An 18308-nucleotide genomic window follows, 5' to 3' on the forward strand; every position below is an offset into this window, starting at 1 on the left:
TTTCTCAAAATCACATAAAGCCATATTATAACATCAGCTGAGATAAATAATAAAATGAAATATTAAAATCACGATGTATCTCGTTGCATTGCGCAAATACGGTTCTAGTAATTTATGAAAAACTTAATTTTTATTAATAAAAAACAGACTCATGTACAAACTGTCCTAAACCGTCGAGCCATAATCAGTCCTTACCAACTCCAGTCTGTCCCTGTCTCAAGCCAAAACCAATTTGACCATCTTTAATACAGACGCACAATTATGTTCAAATAAAACCAGTAAAAAAGTTAAGATCATCAAAATAATACTTAACTGTCTGATAATTCGATCCATAAAGTACTGTATTTTATATTTTAAATAAAAAAAATATACAAAATATATTCAAAATTAAGAAAAAAATACGTTTTATTAGCCATTCATGTTGTGTACACACTCTTGGACTACTGTTATGTATTGTCCTTAGGATTTTTAGGTATATAGTCTTAAACGATATTTTAATTAAATCACTAACTTTTTTTTTATGAGTATAAGGGGTAGTTTGTTTGCATATGAATTATTCTATTTAGAGCTGTTTGACAGTTGTTGAATGGTTTGGTGCAGAATGATTAAAAGCTCTCATGATATAGTGTACAATGAAATATAATTGTTCAGGACGATGAGTTATAATGCACGAGATCTTGTAACACTTACCAATGAGGCCCTATCGAATGAGAAATCCTTCTCCTGTTCCATGAATCCAATTTACATTTATCTCGCGGTAACAAAAATGTATTGTTCTGGGATACATCAAGGTACATGATACAAAATTATTCAGAGGGTTTTAGAACCATTAAAAGGTAAACTTTTTTGTCAAACAAAATTCATCTCTTAGCCTTAACGATTTAGATCCTACATTTGTTTGTTTACCTCTTAATAGTTCCATTAAGAGACAATTTCTAAATCGTTAATGGTGAATTTTGTTTGGAAAAAAAAGTATGTCTCATGATGATTCTAAAACTCTCTGAACGATTTTGTATTATGCACCTCCCTTGACCGTTAAGAGCCATAATTTTATTGTAAACAATTACCAAACAATTACATTTCATTTTATGCTATATCATTAGAACTTCAATTATTATGATCATTTAAATTTTGCACAAACCCATCCGACAACTTACAAGCAAACAACCGTGAATAACTCGTCCCTTGACTATGAGGTCAAAAATTTCAATTCGTCTTTCTTTTACCACTAATCTTTGTTGGATTATTATCAGTACTGGTTTCAATTCCAAATTTCATCTTTCCCTCCTGTTAATGGCCGCCCAATCTTGATTTTGTCATCTCACTTGCTCTACAGTCATCAGCTCATCTTTTTTTATCATTATTTTATCGATATCGTACCAAATTTCGTTTCGTTTGCCTTACTTTTCATGTGGATAATCGGATGAATTTTGCATGTTTCTTGACGCACACGTTTGTTGAAAACTATTCATTAATGATTGTTCGAGTGTGCATGTTTTATTGGTGATGACGATTTACATAATCTATTTCTGAATTGTGTAATAATGAAGTCAAGAAATTCGTACCCCGATTTGGACTTTGACCTAGGTAGGAGGTGATTAGGTGGAGGTTGGTTATTGGATTTAGTGATGGAAGGGACCAACCATTTATGGGAGATGGTGGCAATTTTGAAAGAAGACATCAAGAAACGAGTTGAGAAGAGGGAGGAGAGCAGATGGTGCGACCGGTTGGGACTTCAATTCAGCGGTCAACTTCACGGCCACTGCTTGATCTTAGTGGTGCAGCAATTCAAGGGAATTTTGAAGAGAGAGATCCCACAATTTTGTTGCCTAATCAATCTGATGATATATCACATTTGGCACTGGATATTGGAGGTGATTTTTGCTGTTCTAATTTGGGAATCTGTAAAAACTGATAGTGATTCTGAAAGATTGATTTTGTTTTGTAATTGATGGTGTTTTTTTTTTATTGTTTACTTAATGGAGTAAGAAAGGGAAAGATTGCATGCATAAACTTCCCACCCAAGCCCTTACTAACTGCAAGAAACGAAATTGAAGACATAGGAATTTCGTAGTTTAACAATTTGCATATGGTTAGAGTCCCGGATCAACTAGACTTGGAATATGTTGGAATCTCTCTTTTGGAGAGTAACCTACTCGGGTTCCACATATTTTAGAGAGAAAGTCTACCAATCTAGGGACTTGACACTGCTAGTTAATTTGTACTAGTGTAGCCCCCTCACTCGTCTAACCCCTCTTGACATAGTGGGACAATCTGTGCCTGTCTAGCCTCCGTTGAAGAAGGGGGTATGTTAGAGTCCCACATTGGCTAGACTTATACGTTGGAACCTATTTTCTCTCCTTAAGGGCTATCTTGGGGAGTAATCTATTGTGGTTCCACACATTCTCAAAATCCAAGGTTTTTACTAAGATTCTTATTATATATCTTGTGAATGGTAGTACATGACGCAAGTTTGGTTTATTTTATAATAGGACCAGAGACATAAAGGATAAGACTGCAAAAATAGTCATCCCAACTGTCATAAAACTGTTTTTTTAACAGAATACTGGGGTGCTGGCCACCTGGCCTTTCATCCCTCTTCAATTCATCATAGAGTTGGAGTTATGAAGTTATGCTCTAGTGTACAGTCCTATGAGACTATGTATCCACACCATTGCCTTGCTAATATATATATATGTGTGTGTGTGTGTGTGTGTGTGTGTGTGTGTGTGCTTGTTTGTATATATGGAGGGAGGTTCAGTGGAAACCCCCCCAAAAAATGAAAAACCGACGAACAACATAGTAATCATTCATCTGTACAATATGCACATCTGTAAGTAATTGAAGGTGTCTCTTGGTTTATATGCACGTTTGCATGTTATGCACGTTTGCATGTTATGCACATGTGCATACCGAACAAATTACTTGTGTGCACATGTACATACCGTGTATATGAATGGTTACCAGGTATTCCTCAGTTTTTCAAATTTTTTACGATTTTCCCATGAACCTGACCTTATGTGTGTGTGTGTATATATAGTGTTATGTTGCACTAAGTATTGGGTTTCCATTCTTGTTTTAGCTAATCTCTTCTCATATGCAATTGATATTCTTTGTTTTCAAGTTCATTGCTAGTAAAACCGTCTGATGTTTGTGTTGTCAATAATTTGTACCAGGTTCTCTCATTAAGTTGGTCTATTTTTCAAGACATGAAGACTCTTTATGCAATGATAAGAGAAAGAAGTCTTCCGAAAAGAGATTTGGTGTTATCAATGGTCATAGGAGGAGTTTCCCTGTTCTTGGAGGGAGGCTTCATTTTGTAAAGTTCGAAACAACCAAAATTAATGAGTGTTTAGATTTCATTCATTCCAAGCAGCTTCATCGAGGAGGTATAACTCTTTTTCTTACTCTGTTTACTTCTAAGTTCTAACAGAGCATTTTGTGATCTTTTAGTTTCCTGGTTGTGTATTTCTTACTGAGAGCATTTGGGGTGCGTTTGGTACGAGGGACATAACAGAACAAAATCTTGTTGTCCCACTTGGCATGACATTAAACTAGGACAGGACTGATTGATAGATTACTAAACTACCCATGTCAGATTAAAACACTAAAACCTTCCAGTTCTTTCACCCGCCTACCTCACTCTCGCTTGTCAACTCCTATCTGAGTACCAAATGCACCCTTAGTTTTTGCTGATTTTTCATGTAATTTTTTTACTCATTTTTTTTCCTAGTTAGTGCATTGTAGATTTGTTATAGAGATCGTTTTATATTCCGCATCTAATTTTGTTTCTATCACGTATGACATGGACATTGGTTTCTGCAACCTGCAATTCCAGATGATAACAATGCAGTTATCAAGGTATATACGTGTTCTTTTACTCAGTATCAGATCTTTTTGTGTTCACTTCGGTCATTCCTGCCTATCCCATGATACCAAAATCTACACCATATATTCACTTGATGATCAAGCAAATGGGACCCAAAATCCCATCTTCATTTCTTCTCACACCTGGGGTCTACAAAATGAAAAAAATGTAAATTTGATCAAAGAGAACAGGACCATTTTTGCATCTTTATTGACTTATTAGAATCTTTAAAAGGCTACTGGTGGTGGAGCATACAAGTTTGCAGATCTATTTAAAGAAAGACTTGGGGTTAGCATTGAAAAAGAAGATGAGATGGATTGTCTTGTAGCCGGTGCAAACTTTTTGCTAAAGGTGTCTCTAAAGTCTTTATGTGAACTTTATTTGTTAATTTCTATGACCATGTGGCTAAGATTTATAAAATGACCTTTGCGTAGGCAATTCGCCATGAAGCCTTCACTCATAAGGAAGGCCATAAGGAGTTTGTGCAGATAGACCATAATGAGTTGTACCCATATCTTCTTGTTAACATTGGATCTGGTGTCAGCATGATGAAGGTAGTCTTTTTTCATGTCTTTCTACTCCTTCCATTCCAAATAAGTGCAATAGTTTCCTTTTTCGGTTATCCCAAATAAATGCAATAGTTTCCTTTTTCGGATATCCCAAAATAAATGCAAGATTTCCCTTTTGGACGAAGTTTCAATCCAAACTGTCTTTCACCCACTGGAATCATTGCAAAATCCAGATGTCGTTCATTCTAGTTCAAAAGATTCTTCTATCTTGTCCTTGTTGAGGGATATTTTAGATCTTTGACTAATAGTCATATCTGGGAATGTTCAAATGAGAACTGTATTTTTTTTGAAGTATATAAATTTATATACGGCAAATGCAACAAATAAACTCACACACCCTCCTCACCTTTGGTGAGGTTTGAACCCCTGACCTCATAGGAGGCCAAAGGCTCAGATACCGCTAGGCCAAAGACCTTTTGGTAACCGTAAATATTTTGAGAACCCGAGAACCAACTAATTCATGATGAATAAGAATAACCCTAAAATATTCATGAGTATTATTCATTATATCATTCATTTTCATTATTGATGATATTCATCATTAATATCCATCACGAATAGTTGGTTTCATGGTTCTCAACATTTTTACGATTCTCATTTGAACCTGCCCCTAGTCAAATATATATAATAAACTATGTGCAAAAACAAATTTAAACTGGATGGAGAAATTATCTGTTGTCTACTAAATATCGTATTGCTTGATTGAGAATAAGGATTAGTAATTTTACACATTGATACAGGTTGATGGCGATGGGAAGTTTGAGAGGGTTAGTGGGACAAATGTGGGTGGCGGTACGTATTGGGGTTTAGGAAAACTGTTAACGAAGTGCAAGAGGTGCTCATTTTCTGTCATATTGGTAATTGGATTTCTATTTACATGACTCTTACTAACAATAATATTACAGTTTTGATGAACTTCTGGAGGTTAGTCAAAGGGGAGACAATAGAGCTGTAGACATGCTAGTTGGAGACATTTATGGTGGCTTGGACTACTCAAAGGTAGTATGCATTTTCAAGAATATTTTATGTTACCATGTTTCCGTCTAACAACATGCATGCAAATATCATTTATTTTTACTCCTATGAGGGCTTCATGGAAACAACTGCTCTATTCTCTGGGGCAGAGATCAGGTCTGCATCACCTTACCCTCCCTAGACCCCACCTCCAGGTGGGATTTACTGGGTTCGTTTGGTTTTTTACTTTTGTGGTATGAGTACCTTAACATAAAATGTCATCACAGATTGGACTCTCTGCGTCAACAATTGCTTCAAGTTTTGGCAAGGCAATTTCAGAGAACAAGGAGATTGAAGACTATAGACCTGAAGACATTTCTTTGTCTCTCCTGCGTATGATTTCTTACAATATCGGCCAGGTATTTGATAAAAATTGCTAGATTTTTGTATGCAAGATAGGACATACCAATATGCTAAACATCATGAAATTAATTTCATTGATAAATATAGATGGCAATAAGACAAATAAAGAATCTTGTGCACCCTAATCAATATCATTAAGGGAAATAGCCATTTTCAGGGACCAAGTTCATCTCTTAGCCATTTCTCTCCGGAGATTTCCAAAATATCACATCTCCACAAGTGGCACCTCCGTGATTTGCGAGGAGCTAAAAGACAAAAAAATATCACTTTTCACCCAGGTCCAGTGGCACCTCCGCAAGTGGGTGAAAAGTGAAAATTTCTGTCTTTTAGCTCCTCCGCAAGTCACGGAGGTGCCACTTGCGGAGGTAGTGATATTTTTGAAAATTCCGGAGAGAAATGGCTAAGAAATGAATTTGATCCCTGAAAATGGATATTTCTATTAATTTCCCTATCATTAATTTAATTTCAATCATCAGTATCGGAAAACATGTAACTTGGATTCTTTCTAGAAAATCAAATGTTGATTTTCTCTAGGAGGACCCAAAAAGGTAATTGTTACAATTTTCATGGCATGGAGGGATATTAAATTTACTATTTGTGATGGATCTTATTTGAATTCCATTTTACAGATTTCTTATTTAACTGCATTGCAACTTGGGATTAAGCGGATATTTTTTGGAGGATTCTTTATTAGGGGTCATGCTTATACAATGGACACAATTTCATTTGCGATCCAATTCTGGTACGCTACTAAAGACAATCTAATCAATCTTTTCCTTACCATTGCTTTTGAGATTTTAGCAAATCAATTTAGGAAATTCCTTCCTAAATGCTTCCCTGCTTCAACAAGTGGTAAATGAACTTCTGATAGTTTAGAATTTTTTATATTATATTAGGTCAAAAGGAGGTGCACAAGCTATGTTTTTGCGTCATGAAGGCTTTTTAGGAGCTTTAGGTGCATTTATGAGCTACGAGAAACATGGGTTGGATGACTTGATGGTCCATCAACTAGTTGAAAGATTTCCAATGGGTGCACCATATACTGGAGGAAAGATCCATGGTCCTGCATTGGGGAATCTAAATGAGAAGGCAAGTATACGATCAATTGAACAAAATGACATATTGACATCATATGATCAACCACCCACATGAATCTTTGAAATTCGACATAGATGGTTATTGGTTATTGTTTATTGGGTTATACCGTTATACTTCATGTTCTTAAGCATTATTGTTCTCTAACCAACCTAAGATTTTAGATCAGTAGCTGCAACGATTAAAGTGGCAAGTTCTTATATGAATTTTGAATGCATTTATGATATAATGTAATTATTCTTATATTTGATGCTTACAAATAAATTGTGAAGAGTTTTTTTTAGTTGTTTATGGTTGTCCTTATGCTTTTTCTCATAGCCCTACAGTTACATATGTAAAAGAATTACTGACGGAGGATCAAATCAGAATTACAATAGAGAGGAGGAAACACTATCATAATTTTCAAAATATTTGTAATAATTCGAATTGTGCATGGGAAGATTACGTAATTGGATCTTGGACCAATTGGTAAGGCTACTCCTTTGTGCAGCATGGTTTTCTTACGGTTGTTGGTGAACTTTGATATATTTTTTCAAGAATATACACCAAGTGGAATAGATTCAAAGCAGAGAGGGGTTCTTTGGAATAAATTCTATTTATGACCCCACTCTCCACTAATAAAAGAAAGAAAGAAAGCTGCTTCCCTAAAAGAGAATACGTGCTTAAAACAAAACACTGGGCCATATTGATATTGATAATTATAGATCTAACAAGGTGACAAGTGAACTACCAATTGTGCATTAATGGATGAGAGGGAAATGACCAACAAATTATAATTGGGGCCTTGTCCAAACAGGTGAGATGATGTATATAAACAACCCATGTGGCAATGTTCTCTTTTGGAGCTCATGTGCCAATTTATGTGAATTTCTTCATCACATATTCTCGGTAGCATGATATGTCAATTTTGAACCATCTCAATTGGATTCTGTTATGGATTTCGGTAAGACATATGTATACAACCCATGTGGCAATGTTCGTTTTGGAGTCTATGTGCCGATTCATTTGAACTTCTTCATCAAATATTCTTGGTCACATGATATGCAAATTTTGAACTATCTCAGTTGGATTTTGATTCAGATTTTGAATATTTCAGGTCATTCTGTCACTTGTTATGTTAAGTTGTTTGTGTAATTGCAACCTTTGTATATAATATATGTGTGTGCTTTTCTGTGACAGTAGATATGTTTTCTTTTTTGTAAATTTAGAGCATTAGTTGAATGCTTTATTTTATATGATTATCGATGTGGTCTTGTAAGTATATGTACCTGTATCTAATTGCAGATATCTTGGATGGAAAAGTTTGTACAAAAGGGAACTCAAATTACTGATCCTGTTCCGATGGCTTCTCCAAGAACCACTGGTCTAGGTGGCTTTGAGGCTCCATCATCAAAAGGGGATACCTTACGTTCGGATGAAAGTAATTTGAATGTTGGTGTTCTCCATCTAGTTCCTTCTTTGGAAGTTTTCCCCTTGTTAGCTAACCCAAAAAGGTATGCAAATTACTCTCGCTTACATGCTGTCTGAAGTATGTATGTATGTACGTACGTACGTATGTATGTTTGGAAGTCGTCATCTCCTTTATGTGGGTTTTTTTTAATCCATATGGTAGTCTTACCCCTATATGTTTTTTTATATACAAAAATCCATAAACTAATATAAACTCGTTTTCCCCTTTCCCATGAAATAAATTGTTGAAGTTTGAACTTGTGCTCACCGTAATATGAATAATTTCCTCTAAGAATTGTTACAAATAAATATTCGTATGCTCTCAAAAACGGGTTAAATAATTCTTCATAACCTATATAATGACTAGAAATGATGATTAAGAGTGGACCTTATACCATATTGAAGTGTAGTCGAGTTTCTTAAAAAACTGTACAAATTATCATGCAACCAAAGTTTTTGGATATAAAGGTTGTTCAAAAGATTTAAATGCTTTGGGTTCATTTATTACGAGAGAAAAAAAGAAAGGTTGCTACTAGCATTTGCTTGTGGAAGGATAGAGTACTCTTTCTTGGCCCTGATGCTTTTACGTTGCCTTGTTTTCAGCTATGAACCAAACACTATTGATCTCGCAGATCCCAATGAACTTGAGTAAGTTTTAAGTAACTATTTTTTCTTCGATATGAGAATTTTTATTCTTAATTTAAATGTCTTCTCGATGTAGATATTGGTTCACTGTGCTATCTGAACATATACCAGATCTTGTTGATAAGGTAAACGATTCCTTTTTCGGGTTTGGAGCGTTCTTAAACCACCAAGCGAACCTTATTTTGATTATTTCAAAGGATAAAATCTTAACCTTTGGCGTCCAATTCCCATATAGCATTTTCTAAAGCTTGATAAAAAAGTATGCTCAAGATTAACATTCTCATATTGAACTTGATGTTGAATATGCAGGCAGTGGCGAGTGAAGGTGGAACAGATGATGCTAGAAGACGAGGTGATGCATTTGCTCGTGCATTTTCTGCTCACTTGGCAAGGTACTACAAATCATATACATATATGTGGGAAGTCGGAATTAAATTCCTCTGATGTTCATCATAACTGTATACTAGAATGAACCTTCTCCTAATATCATTTTAACCATGTTTCTTTAGTAGATTGAAGCTTTAAACCACACCAAACGAGACCATCCTGTTCGAAGGTGGGATCGGGGTGGGTGAGATGTATGCAGACCCGTCATTTACCCAAAGATTAGGGCGATTGTTTCTATAAAGACCCCCTACTTGTGAAAAGTGTGAGAGGCAACGAGATCTTGCCCTTACCTAAAAATACTTGAAGAGGGAAGTAGGAAAAGAAAATAATCCTAGTGCACTCTTGTAAACCAGAAAAGTTCAAATTTTCTATTTCATGGTCTGGGAACACTAAGGGCCAGTTTGATTTGACGTAATGTTTTTGAGGGATTTGGATTTCGTGGAAGGTTTTTGAATCTTTGGTGTATTTGGTTTGTAGGACTTGGAATGGGATTTCTAATTTCCATGTTTGTGGGATTTCAAGTCCAGACTTTCCTTTAAACCATCCCAGAAACCAAACGGGCCCTAATGGTTTTGTTAATAGAAATGGGTGGATAAAGGCTAGTCAGATTCTGAAATCTTAAAAAATTCATAAGCAGTAAATGAATCCCACATTAAATGTGTTTCTAAACTGCGGGTTAAGTATTAAAATTTGCACCTTTTGCAGCCAGGGGCTACATATTTTATGCAACTTGTGAAATTGTAATGACTTTGTATGTATGTATCTCTGCTTGTGCGCACAGGTTGATGGAGGAGCCTGCTGCATATGGGAAATTAGGACTCGCCAACCTTTTGGAGTTGAGGGAAGAATGCTTGAGAGAGTTCAACTTTTTTGATGCCTATAGTACTATAAAACAGAGGTATCAATCTAGGGAGATGAATCTTTAATTAATGTTTCTTTTAATTTGAAACCCATATGAATTTTGTGTTCAAAAATCGGGAGTATATCTGATATACCCTTTAGTTATGACCAAATGGAGGAACTTTGTGGACCAAAATCTTCCATTGATATTTTGTGATGATTAATGTGGACAAAAGATATAGTTTTCGGATTGAAACTCTGCCAAAAAGGAAAACATCACATTTATTTTGTGACGAGGTTATGATTTGTAGACTTTATTTGATTTCATTTGATCTTTTTCCTTCCCCCAAATATTTGGATCTTATCAGGGAGAACGAGGCGTCGCTTGCTGTTTTGCCCGACCTTCTCATGGAGCTTGATAGTATGAGTGAGGTATGATCCCAATTTCTAATACATCTTTTGTACTGAATTACCTGATAGAAGTGATTATGAAACCAAAGGAATGAATCGAGGAAGGAGCCAAAAGTTTTCCAGCTGCACATGTCAGTAATTTTGTAAGTTTAGATATATTAACTTTTAGGTGATCTAGAGAACTCACGGACGAATAGAAGGACTAAAATGATTCTCACCAGGCGAGACTCCGTGCAATCGGACATGATCGGTTCAATACGGATTTCCAAATAGTATGGTGCAGTTTTCATCCAAAAGTCGAGCACTTAAAAAGAATTTTAACTTGAAACAATGAAACGTATTGATTGCAAATTTGAAATGTTGTACTACGATTATAGTTCAGCATATTTGAGCAAAAGATTGATTACCGGCAATCCTGACCGACCCCATTGGGGAACCTGACCCCTAGGAACCACATGTGAGGAGGCATTTCAGAGCTGACTCAACGGCTGAGGCTAGCAGAGGGGTTCAAGCCCGTCTCGCGCATGAGTCGAACTTGAACCTGTTGTGTTTTTGAACAAAGTCGCTCCACCTCTTTGCAATCTGAGCTACATGCCTAAGGGCTTTAGTTCAGCATATTTGTGCAGTTTATCCTACTTTTTTTTATCACTTCTATATATGTCAAGAAAATGATTCCAAGATCTTGATGGAACCTGAAATGGAATCACCCTGAGATGAATACTTTCGATATTACTTTATTTACATGTCGTATAACATTATTGTATCTTAGTTTATGGAAATGTCTTCTATTTTTAGGAAACAAGACTCGTTACCTTAATTGAAGGTGTTCTTGCTGCAAATATCTTTGATTGGGGATCTCGTGCTTGTGTTGACCTATATCACAAAGGAACAATTATCGAAATCTATAGAATGAGTCGCAAAAAGATGCAAAGACCTTGGCGGGTAAGTGGATTTGAACATATTCTCATTGGTAAAGAAAATAAGTCCAATATGTTCAACAGATTACTCCTTCCGTCCCAAAATAAGCGTCCACGTTTCAATTTTAGTTTGTCTCAAATAAGTGTCCACTTTTCACAAAATAAATACTTTTTGGGTAGATGTTTTGTTTTGTAAAAATGGGTATGCCCCTTTAAGATTTTTGCAAGTCCTTTTTATTTTTCTATAAAGGTTTTCTGGGGTTCCGTCCCCTTTTCCAAAAAAAAGTGTTCACTTTCAAAAGTAAGTGCCTACCTTCCAATTCTACCCTTACGATAAGATGGAGAAATTCATTACTCCCCTCCATTTTTGAGGGTTAAATTTTCGTTTATCTGATTAAAAAGTAAAAACTACACATTTCTAAAACATTGTCTTTTTCATTGTGGACATTTATTGTTGGACGGAGGGAGTATTTGTTAATAACAAATAAGGAACACAAATGCCTAAGTGCATGTATTGCAGGTGGACGATTTTGATGCATTTAAGGAACAAATGGGTTTTGGAGCCCAAAAACCTCAACGTCATAAACGGGCATTGCTCTTTGTTGACAACTCTGGTGCTGACATTATTCTAGGAATGCTTCCACTTGCACGAGAATTCCTACGTCGTGGAACTGAAGTAAGGGGCTGTTTGGTTGGTTTTTCATCAAGTTCTATATGGATAAAGCTATTTGTGGGGATTAATATGTCTGTACAGGTTGAGAAGGTTTTTGTTTGAGAGGGTTTTTCCTAGATGGAAGGAGCGTGTTTCTTAATTGGGAGGGGCAGGTTTGGAAAAACTTGGCTTTAAAGCTCCCCCTAGAATCTTACTAGATAAGCCACTTTCTATATCATTAAGCTACTACCAAACAGTCATGTATAGCTGACCGAATAAGTTGTGAGTCCCATTAAGCTCGTTAAGCTGCTAACAAACAGGCACTAAGTCATTTCTAAGTTGAATGCTTTCAAAACAATTTGATCGAAACATGTTTTTTTACAGGTTGTGCTGGTTGCAAACTCTCTTCCAGCACTAAATGACGTTACTGCAGTGGAACTTCCGGAAATTGTTGCCGAGGCTGCCAAGGTATGCTAAAGTACTATTACTCCCTCTGTCCAAAATAAGCGTCCATATTTCTATTTTAGTTTCTTCCGAAATAAGTGTCCATTTTCAAAAGTAAGCTTCCACTTTCCAGTTCTACGCTTATTTATGAGATGGAGAAATTCATTACTGCCTCCATTGTTAAGAGTAAAATAGGCATTTAAAGCATCTCTATCAGATTCTCCAAAATGGAGATATTGGGTAAATTTTGCTCCAACAGATTCTCCAAAATGGGGAAACATGAGAGAATGTATGAAATTCTCTAAACTTGGAGAACTCCCCAAAAATGATTACCGTGAGAGAGAAACAATTTTTTATTATATTTCCACCAATAAGAACCTTGATTTTAAAAAGTTTATGTGAGAAAAAATATTTTATTACATATATACAAGGTTTTAATAATATAATTAAGAGTAAATTACGATTTTCGTCCCTGTGGGTTCATTGAATTGCTATTTTCGTCCCTGGACTAATTCTTACCTTTAAGTACAAGGGATCAAAACGGTAAAGAATTGTAAACCACAGGACCGTAACAACAATATATTGTAAATTGTGAGGACGAAAAAATAGCAATGAACTACAAACCATAGGGATGAAACTGCAATTTCTAAACCACATGGACGAAAATCGAAATTTTTAACAAACCACAGGAATGAAAATCATAATTTACTCTATAATTAATGTTGTAATCTCTAAAAGTCTAAAACAGAGAATCTGTTGGAGTTGTATGCAACTTCTTTTTTGAGATTTTGATTCTCCGTTTTGAAAAAACTTTGGAGAATCTGTTGGAGATCTCTTAGTTAATTATAAAGTAATAATTTCATATTTCTAAAACTGTGTGCCTTTTACATTGTGGACGTTTATTTTGGGACGAAGTGAGTACATTTTGGGGACATATATTGTATCATATATGACCCTCCATCCACAATAGAAAGTAGAGTTTGACTTTAGAGGTCAAATAGACCAAGTCCAAATTGCTTTTATGGCAGCTTCCTGCATTTAAACTATGCATCTTTTTTGTTGTATTATTGGGTAAATTTTTGGTGGCCAATTTCTAATATAAATTATGCAATGACCATCATAAACTGCAGCATTGTGACATTCTCCGGGGAGCTGCTGAAGCTGGCGGTCTACTTGTTGATGCAATGATCAATATTCAAGAAGGTTCAAAACAGAAGCCATCTTCAACTCGTTTAATGGTTGTCGAAAATGGATGTGGGAGTCCGTGCATCGACTTGAGGCAGGTTAGCTCTGAGCTAGCTGCTGCTGCAAAAGATGCCGATTTGGTATGTTGCTTTGATATAAACACATGCATGCTATTATTACTCTTGTTTTCTTCATCTTGGGATTGTGGATTATGATAGCTTCTTTCCACCCTTTTTGTTAATATTGCAACGGTGAGAATGTGGAGCCCTTAGATTACTTTCCAAAAGAGTCTTTTCGGAGAGAAGGGAGGTTCCAACGTAAATTGAGGAGAATAGGTCCAAGTCTAGTGGATAATAGGAGGCTAGACGGGCACGATTGTCCAAGAGTGTTGAGAGGGGGCTAGACGGGAATAGATTGCCCCAGAGTGTTGAGTCCCTAAAATGGTAGATCTTGACTCTGATATCATGGGAGAATATGTGGAACCCCTATTACTTTTCAAAAGAGTCCTGTATGAGAGAAGGAATGTTCTAACATATATTGAGGAGAATAGGTCTAATTCTAGCCGACATGGGACTCTAACACACCTCTTCTGACGGAGGCTAGATGGGTATAGATCGTCCCAGCGTGTTGAGTCTCTTGAGTGGTAGACCTTGGATCCGATACTTTGTGAGGATATGTGGAACCCCCGTATAGCTTTCCAAAACAGTCATTTGTGAAAGAAGGGAGGTTCCACATATATTATAGGTCCAATTTAGCCGATGTGGGACTTTAACACGCCCCCTCTGACGGAGGTTAGACGGGCACGGATTGTTCCAAAGTTGTTGGGATAGGGCTAGACGAGTACAAATTTCCCTAGAGTGGTAGACCTTGACTCCGATACCATGTAAAATCTTAGGGCGCGTTTGGTGTCCAGACAGGACAGAAGAGGCAAAACAAAACAAGTAAAATGACCAATTTACACCTAATGAATTGTTTATATATTTTTCGTCAAAAACAATTAAAATGAAACCATAATAAAAGTTTATATGGTTTCCAATTTTTATATTATCTCTAATCTACGTTATTTATTATTATCAATATATAACAAATTATATAAATTAATAAAAATATATAAACCATATAAAAATAATATTTTGAGGATAGTAAAATGAAAGTTTAAAAAGCATAAAACACAATAAATAAAATTTAAAGAATGAATAAAATGTAAAAAGGAGACTTATTTGATGTTTTAGAAGAAAATTAAGTTTTATTTTGAGGTTATATTGGTAAAATATAAGTCTGTTCCATCTTGTTCCACCCTGTTCCATGCGGTAGGGGTGGAACAAGCTTGTTCCACATAAAAGTCCTACCAAACATGGAACAAAGATCCCTGTTAGTTGTTATGTTATGTTATGTCCTGTGTAGCAAACGTACCCTTAACAACTAATCTAGTAAAGGATGAGTCATTTGGTATATCATTTGCTCGTGTTTCTTAACATACAGGTTGTTTTGGAAGGCATGGGACGAGCTTTGCACACCAATTATGATGCCCGATTCAAATGTGATACTCTAAAGGTAAAAAGGAAAAGGTTCTTCCATCATATGTTACTATTGTACTGCTTCCAAACAACCAGCATACTTCTTATACTGCAAAAATGGCGTTTTTGTGAAAATGTGATTGTCGGAAACTAAGTTCTAAATGCAATGGTGCAACACTAATCTCTCATAACCTTGAGGGCCAGTTTAACCGACAAATAAAGACTTGATCTTGGGGATCTTTCTCATATGTCGTGGGTTCAAGACTCCTTAGGGTCGATGGGGATTTTCCTAGCTGTTATCTTCAGGGTCCCGTGGGATTAGTCTAGGTGTACGCAAACTGGCCTGGGCACCCACTATTACAAAAAAAATCACTAATCACCCTTTACATTGCTTTTCAGATAGTGATTTGATCTTGTGTGATTCTTGAAATGTTAACCGTTGTTTGTTGGATGAATATTTTGTAGCTTGCGATGGTTAAGAATCAACGGTTGGCGGAGAAGTTGATCAGAGGGAATATATATGATTGTGTCTGCAGATACGAGCCTGCGAGATAGAAAACCTTCTCCTTGTATCGTTCGACTCCTGTCTTGATTAACATCTTTAAGATCTTGTATTAGAACGCCGTATTCCGACCTTTGTCTATAGATTTATTTTAACATCTATAGAAGGGCATGTACATTTCAAACAAATCATGGGTGCATGCAATATTATTCACAAATGAATCTTGTAATTGTTGTTGTTATGCATCTTCTTCCTTTGAAGCTTTTCACTTTCTATGTTATGGTTTTTGTTCGGTCTTCATGGTTGGTTGTCCGGAACTGTGGGTATCCGAGTCAGCTTAACTGTTAGGAACTTCGTTCAAATCAATAATCGATGAGAAAAATTATCCTTTATCGATCACAATGTGATTTATCACCGGATTAAGAAGCTCAAAGGGAACGTCCTCTGCGAGTAGTGATGAACATCTGTAACCGGTTATGGTAAACCAAGTATTACTTGATATATTAGAAGTATTCAAAGCCTCTGTCGTGCAGCTCAGTTGGTAAAGAGGTGGAGTGACTTTGTCCAAACACAAGACATGTCTTCGGTTTGATCTAGGGCTCTCCCGCTAGCCTCCACCGTTAAGTGACCAAAGAACGTGCCTCACACTGGTGTCCTTAGAGACAGGTTCTGTGTGGGGCTGGTTGAAGTTGTCGATAATCAACTTTTTTTGCTTAAAATATTAGAAGTATTCAAAAATGGTACTACACAGTGTCACAGTTATTCGGTATATCTTATCCTACTACGTGTATCTATACTATCTTATAATTTATTTGGCTAAAACTCTTAAAAACTCTTAAAACTCTTAAAAACTCTTAAAGACAACCTCTATTGCTAATGGTACAACCTATTAAAGCCATCCCTAAACCCTATACGATTTCATTCCTATCTGATTTCATCGCCAACAGTGTCACAGTTATTCGGTATATCTTATCCTACTACGTGTATAATGTTTAAACATATTTATATAACAACAATGAAACTGAAATAACCGGAAAATTGTGATAATTCACATTAACAAATTAACAATTTTTAGAGTGAATTACATGTTTCGTCCTTATGGTTATATATGTTTTTAACAATCCTTGTTCTTTTCAGAAAATTTAACAGATTGTCTCGTTGTGGTTGTATCTTTACAATGAGTTGAGTACTTAATGCAACAATAGGAACCCAGGTTGTTGATTTATTTATGGATTGAACCCGTTAAATAATTACAACCACAGGGACCAAACTCGTTAAAAAACTGTATCCACAAGGGTGTAACTCGGTAAAAAAACACAACCACAAGGACAAGTTCCATTGAATTTTCAAAAGAGGGACAAGGACCGTAAAAAACACCTAACCACAGGGATGAAACATGTAATTTATTGTTCCAATCTTATGGAATTAGATATTTGGATCTAATTTTATTCTGTTTATAACAGTTGAAGCTTTTGAACACCTTAAGATACTGATATGCACCTTAAGATACTGATATAGTGAAAACAAGATGAACCACAATTTCCGATTCTCACCGTTGTTTGCCATAGGTTTACCAATTGTCTAAGCTAACACTATAGCTTCCGAGTCTGTATTTTTTTTTTGAAAACACTTTGATTACACTGGAAATGCTCAAGGTTCGTGTTCTCTCAAAGATTAGCTGAATAGCTACGATCAGATACACAATAATTTAAGATTGAATTTTCTTCCATTGACGACAATATAACCCACGAAGATGGAAGCCAGTATTTAAGAAATCCACCATCAGGAGACGATGATTTAAAGGTGATACTCAAAGTTAACGATGCTGATATTGAACCAAAGGATGATGATAAATATGAGTTTTGAACAATTTCGGTTTTCATATATTAAATATTTAGTATTTACGATTATTGAAGCAGAGAACTGGAACCTTCAATTTTAATTCATGTTTCATTTTATTTACTGTCCATCTCAGTTTTATTTTATGGTTTTGTCTGGTTATCAGAGCACGAGAGAATCTTCGGTTGGTTATCTGTTTTATGCAATATTATAGTGTATCAGTATGACTCAGCATTCATCATTTAATTTTATATTGTCTAAACATGGAGTTTTAAGAAGCTGTACGTATACAATAATAAGTTGTAAACTTGAATTTTAAGAGTTTCTGAACATTAATGTCCCTCATATGAGGGGGACATTCAGGGTTTACCAAATTCGTAACGAAATTAAACCACAATGACCCAATCCATAATAAATTTGGTCAGAAGACCCGATCCATAATTATATATATATATATATATATATATATATATAGGGGCCTATTTAAGGAAGAACTGAGTTGTTTGTGGTAATTGTGAGAACCAATATTAACCACAAATCAATAGATAAATTAGGAAATTTATAAATTTGGTAATTTTAAATTAAAATCTTAATGCAAAGATATTTTTGGT

General features: G+C 35.6%; 1 protein-coding gene across 1 annotated transcript; it reads left to right on the plus strand.

Moving 5' to 3' along the window:
- The first annotated feature begins 1316 nt into the window (after positions 1-1316).
- Positions 1317-16087, plus strand: LOC112514484 (pantothenate kinase 2-like). The gene is made up of 22 exons (XM_025120976.1): positions 1317-1874; positions 3177-3389; positions 3839-3861; positions 4103-4219; positions 4303-4422; positions 5178-5272; positions 5343-5436; positions 5679-5810; positions 6444-6556; positions 6711-6903; positions 8194-8402; positions 8962-9006; positions 9080-9128; positions 9313-9395; positions 10172-10288; positions 10599-10662; positions 11437-11583; positions 12079-12234; positions 12595-12678; positions 13785-13979; positions 15322-15393; positions 15822-16087. Exons 1-22 carry the CDS (start codon positions 1715-1717, stop codon positions 15909-15911), a joined length of 2571 nt encoding a protein of 856 aa, XP_024976744.1. The 5' UTR covers positions 1317-1714; the 3' UTR covers positions 15912-16087.
- The last annotated feature ends 2221 nt before the right edge of the window (positions 16088-18308 follow it).

This window comes from Cynara cardunculus (assembly GCF_001531365.2).
Source record: "Cynara cardunculus var. scolymus isolate 2C chromosome LG 6, CcrdV1, whole genome shotgun sequence".
Taxonomy (NCBI): domain Eukaryota; kingdom Viridiplantae; phylum Streptophyta; class Magnoliopsida; order Asterales; family Asteraceae; genus Cynara; species Cynara cardunculus.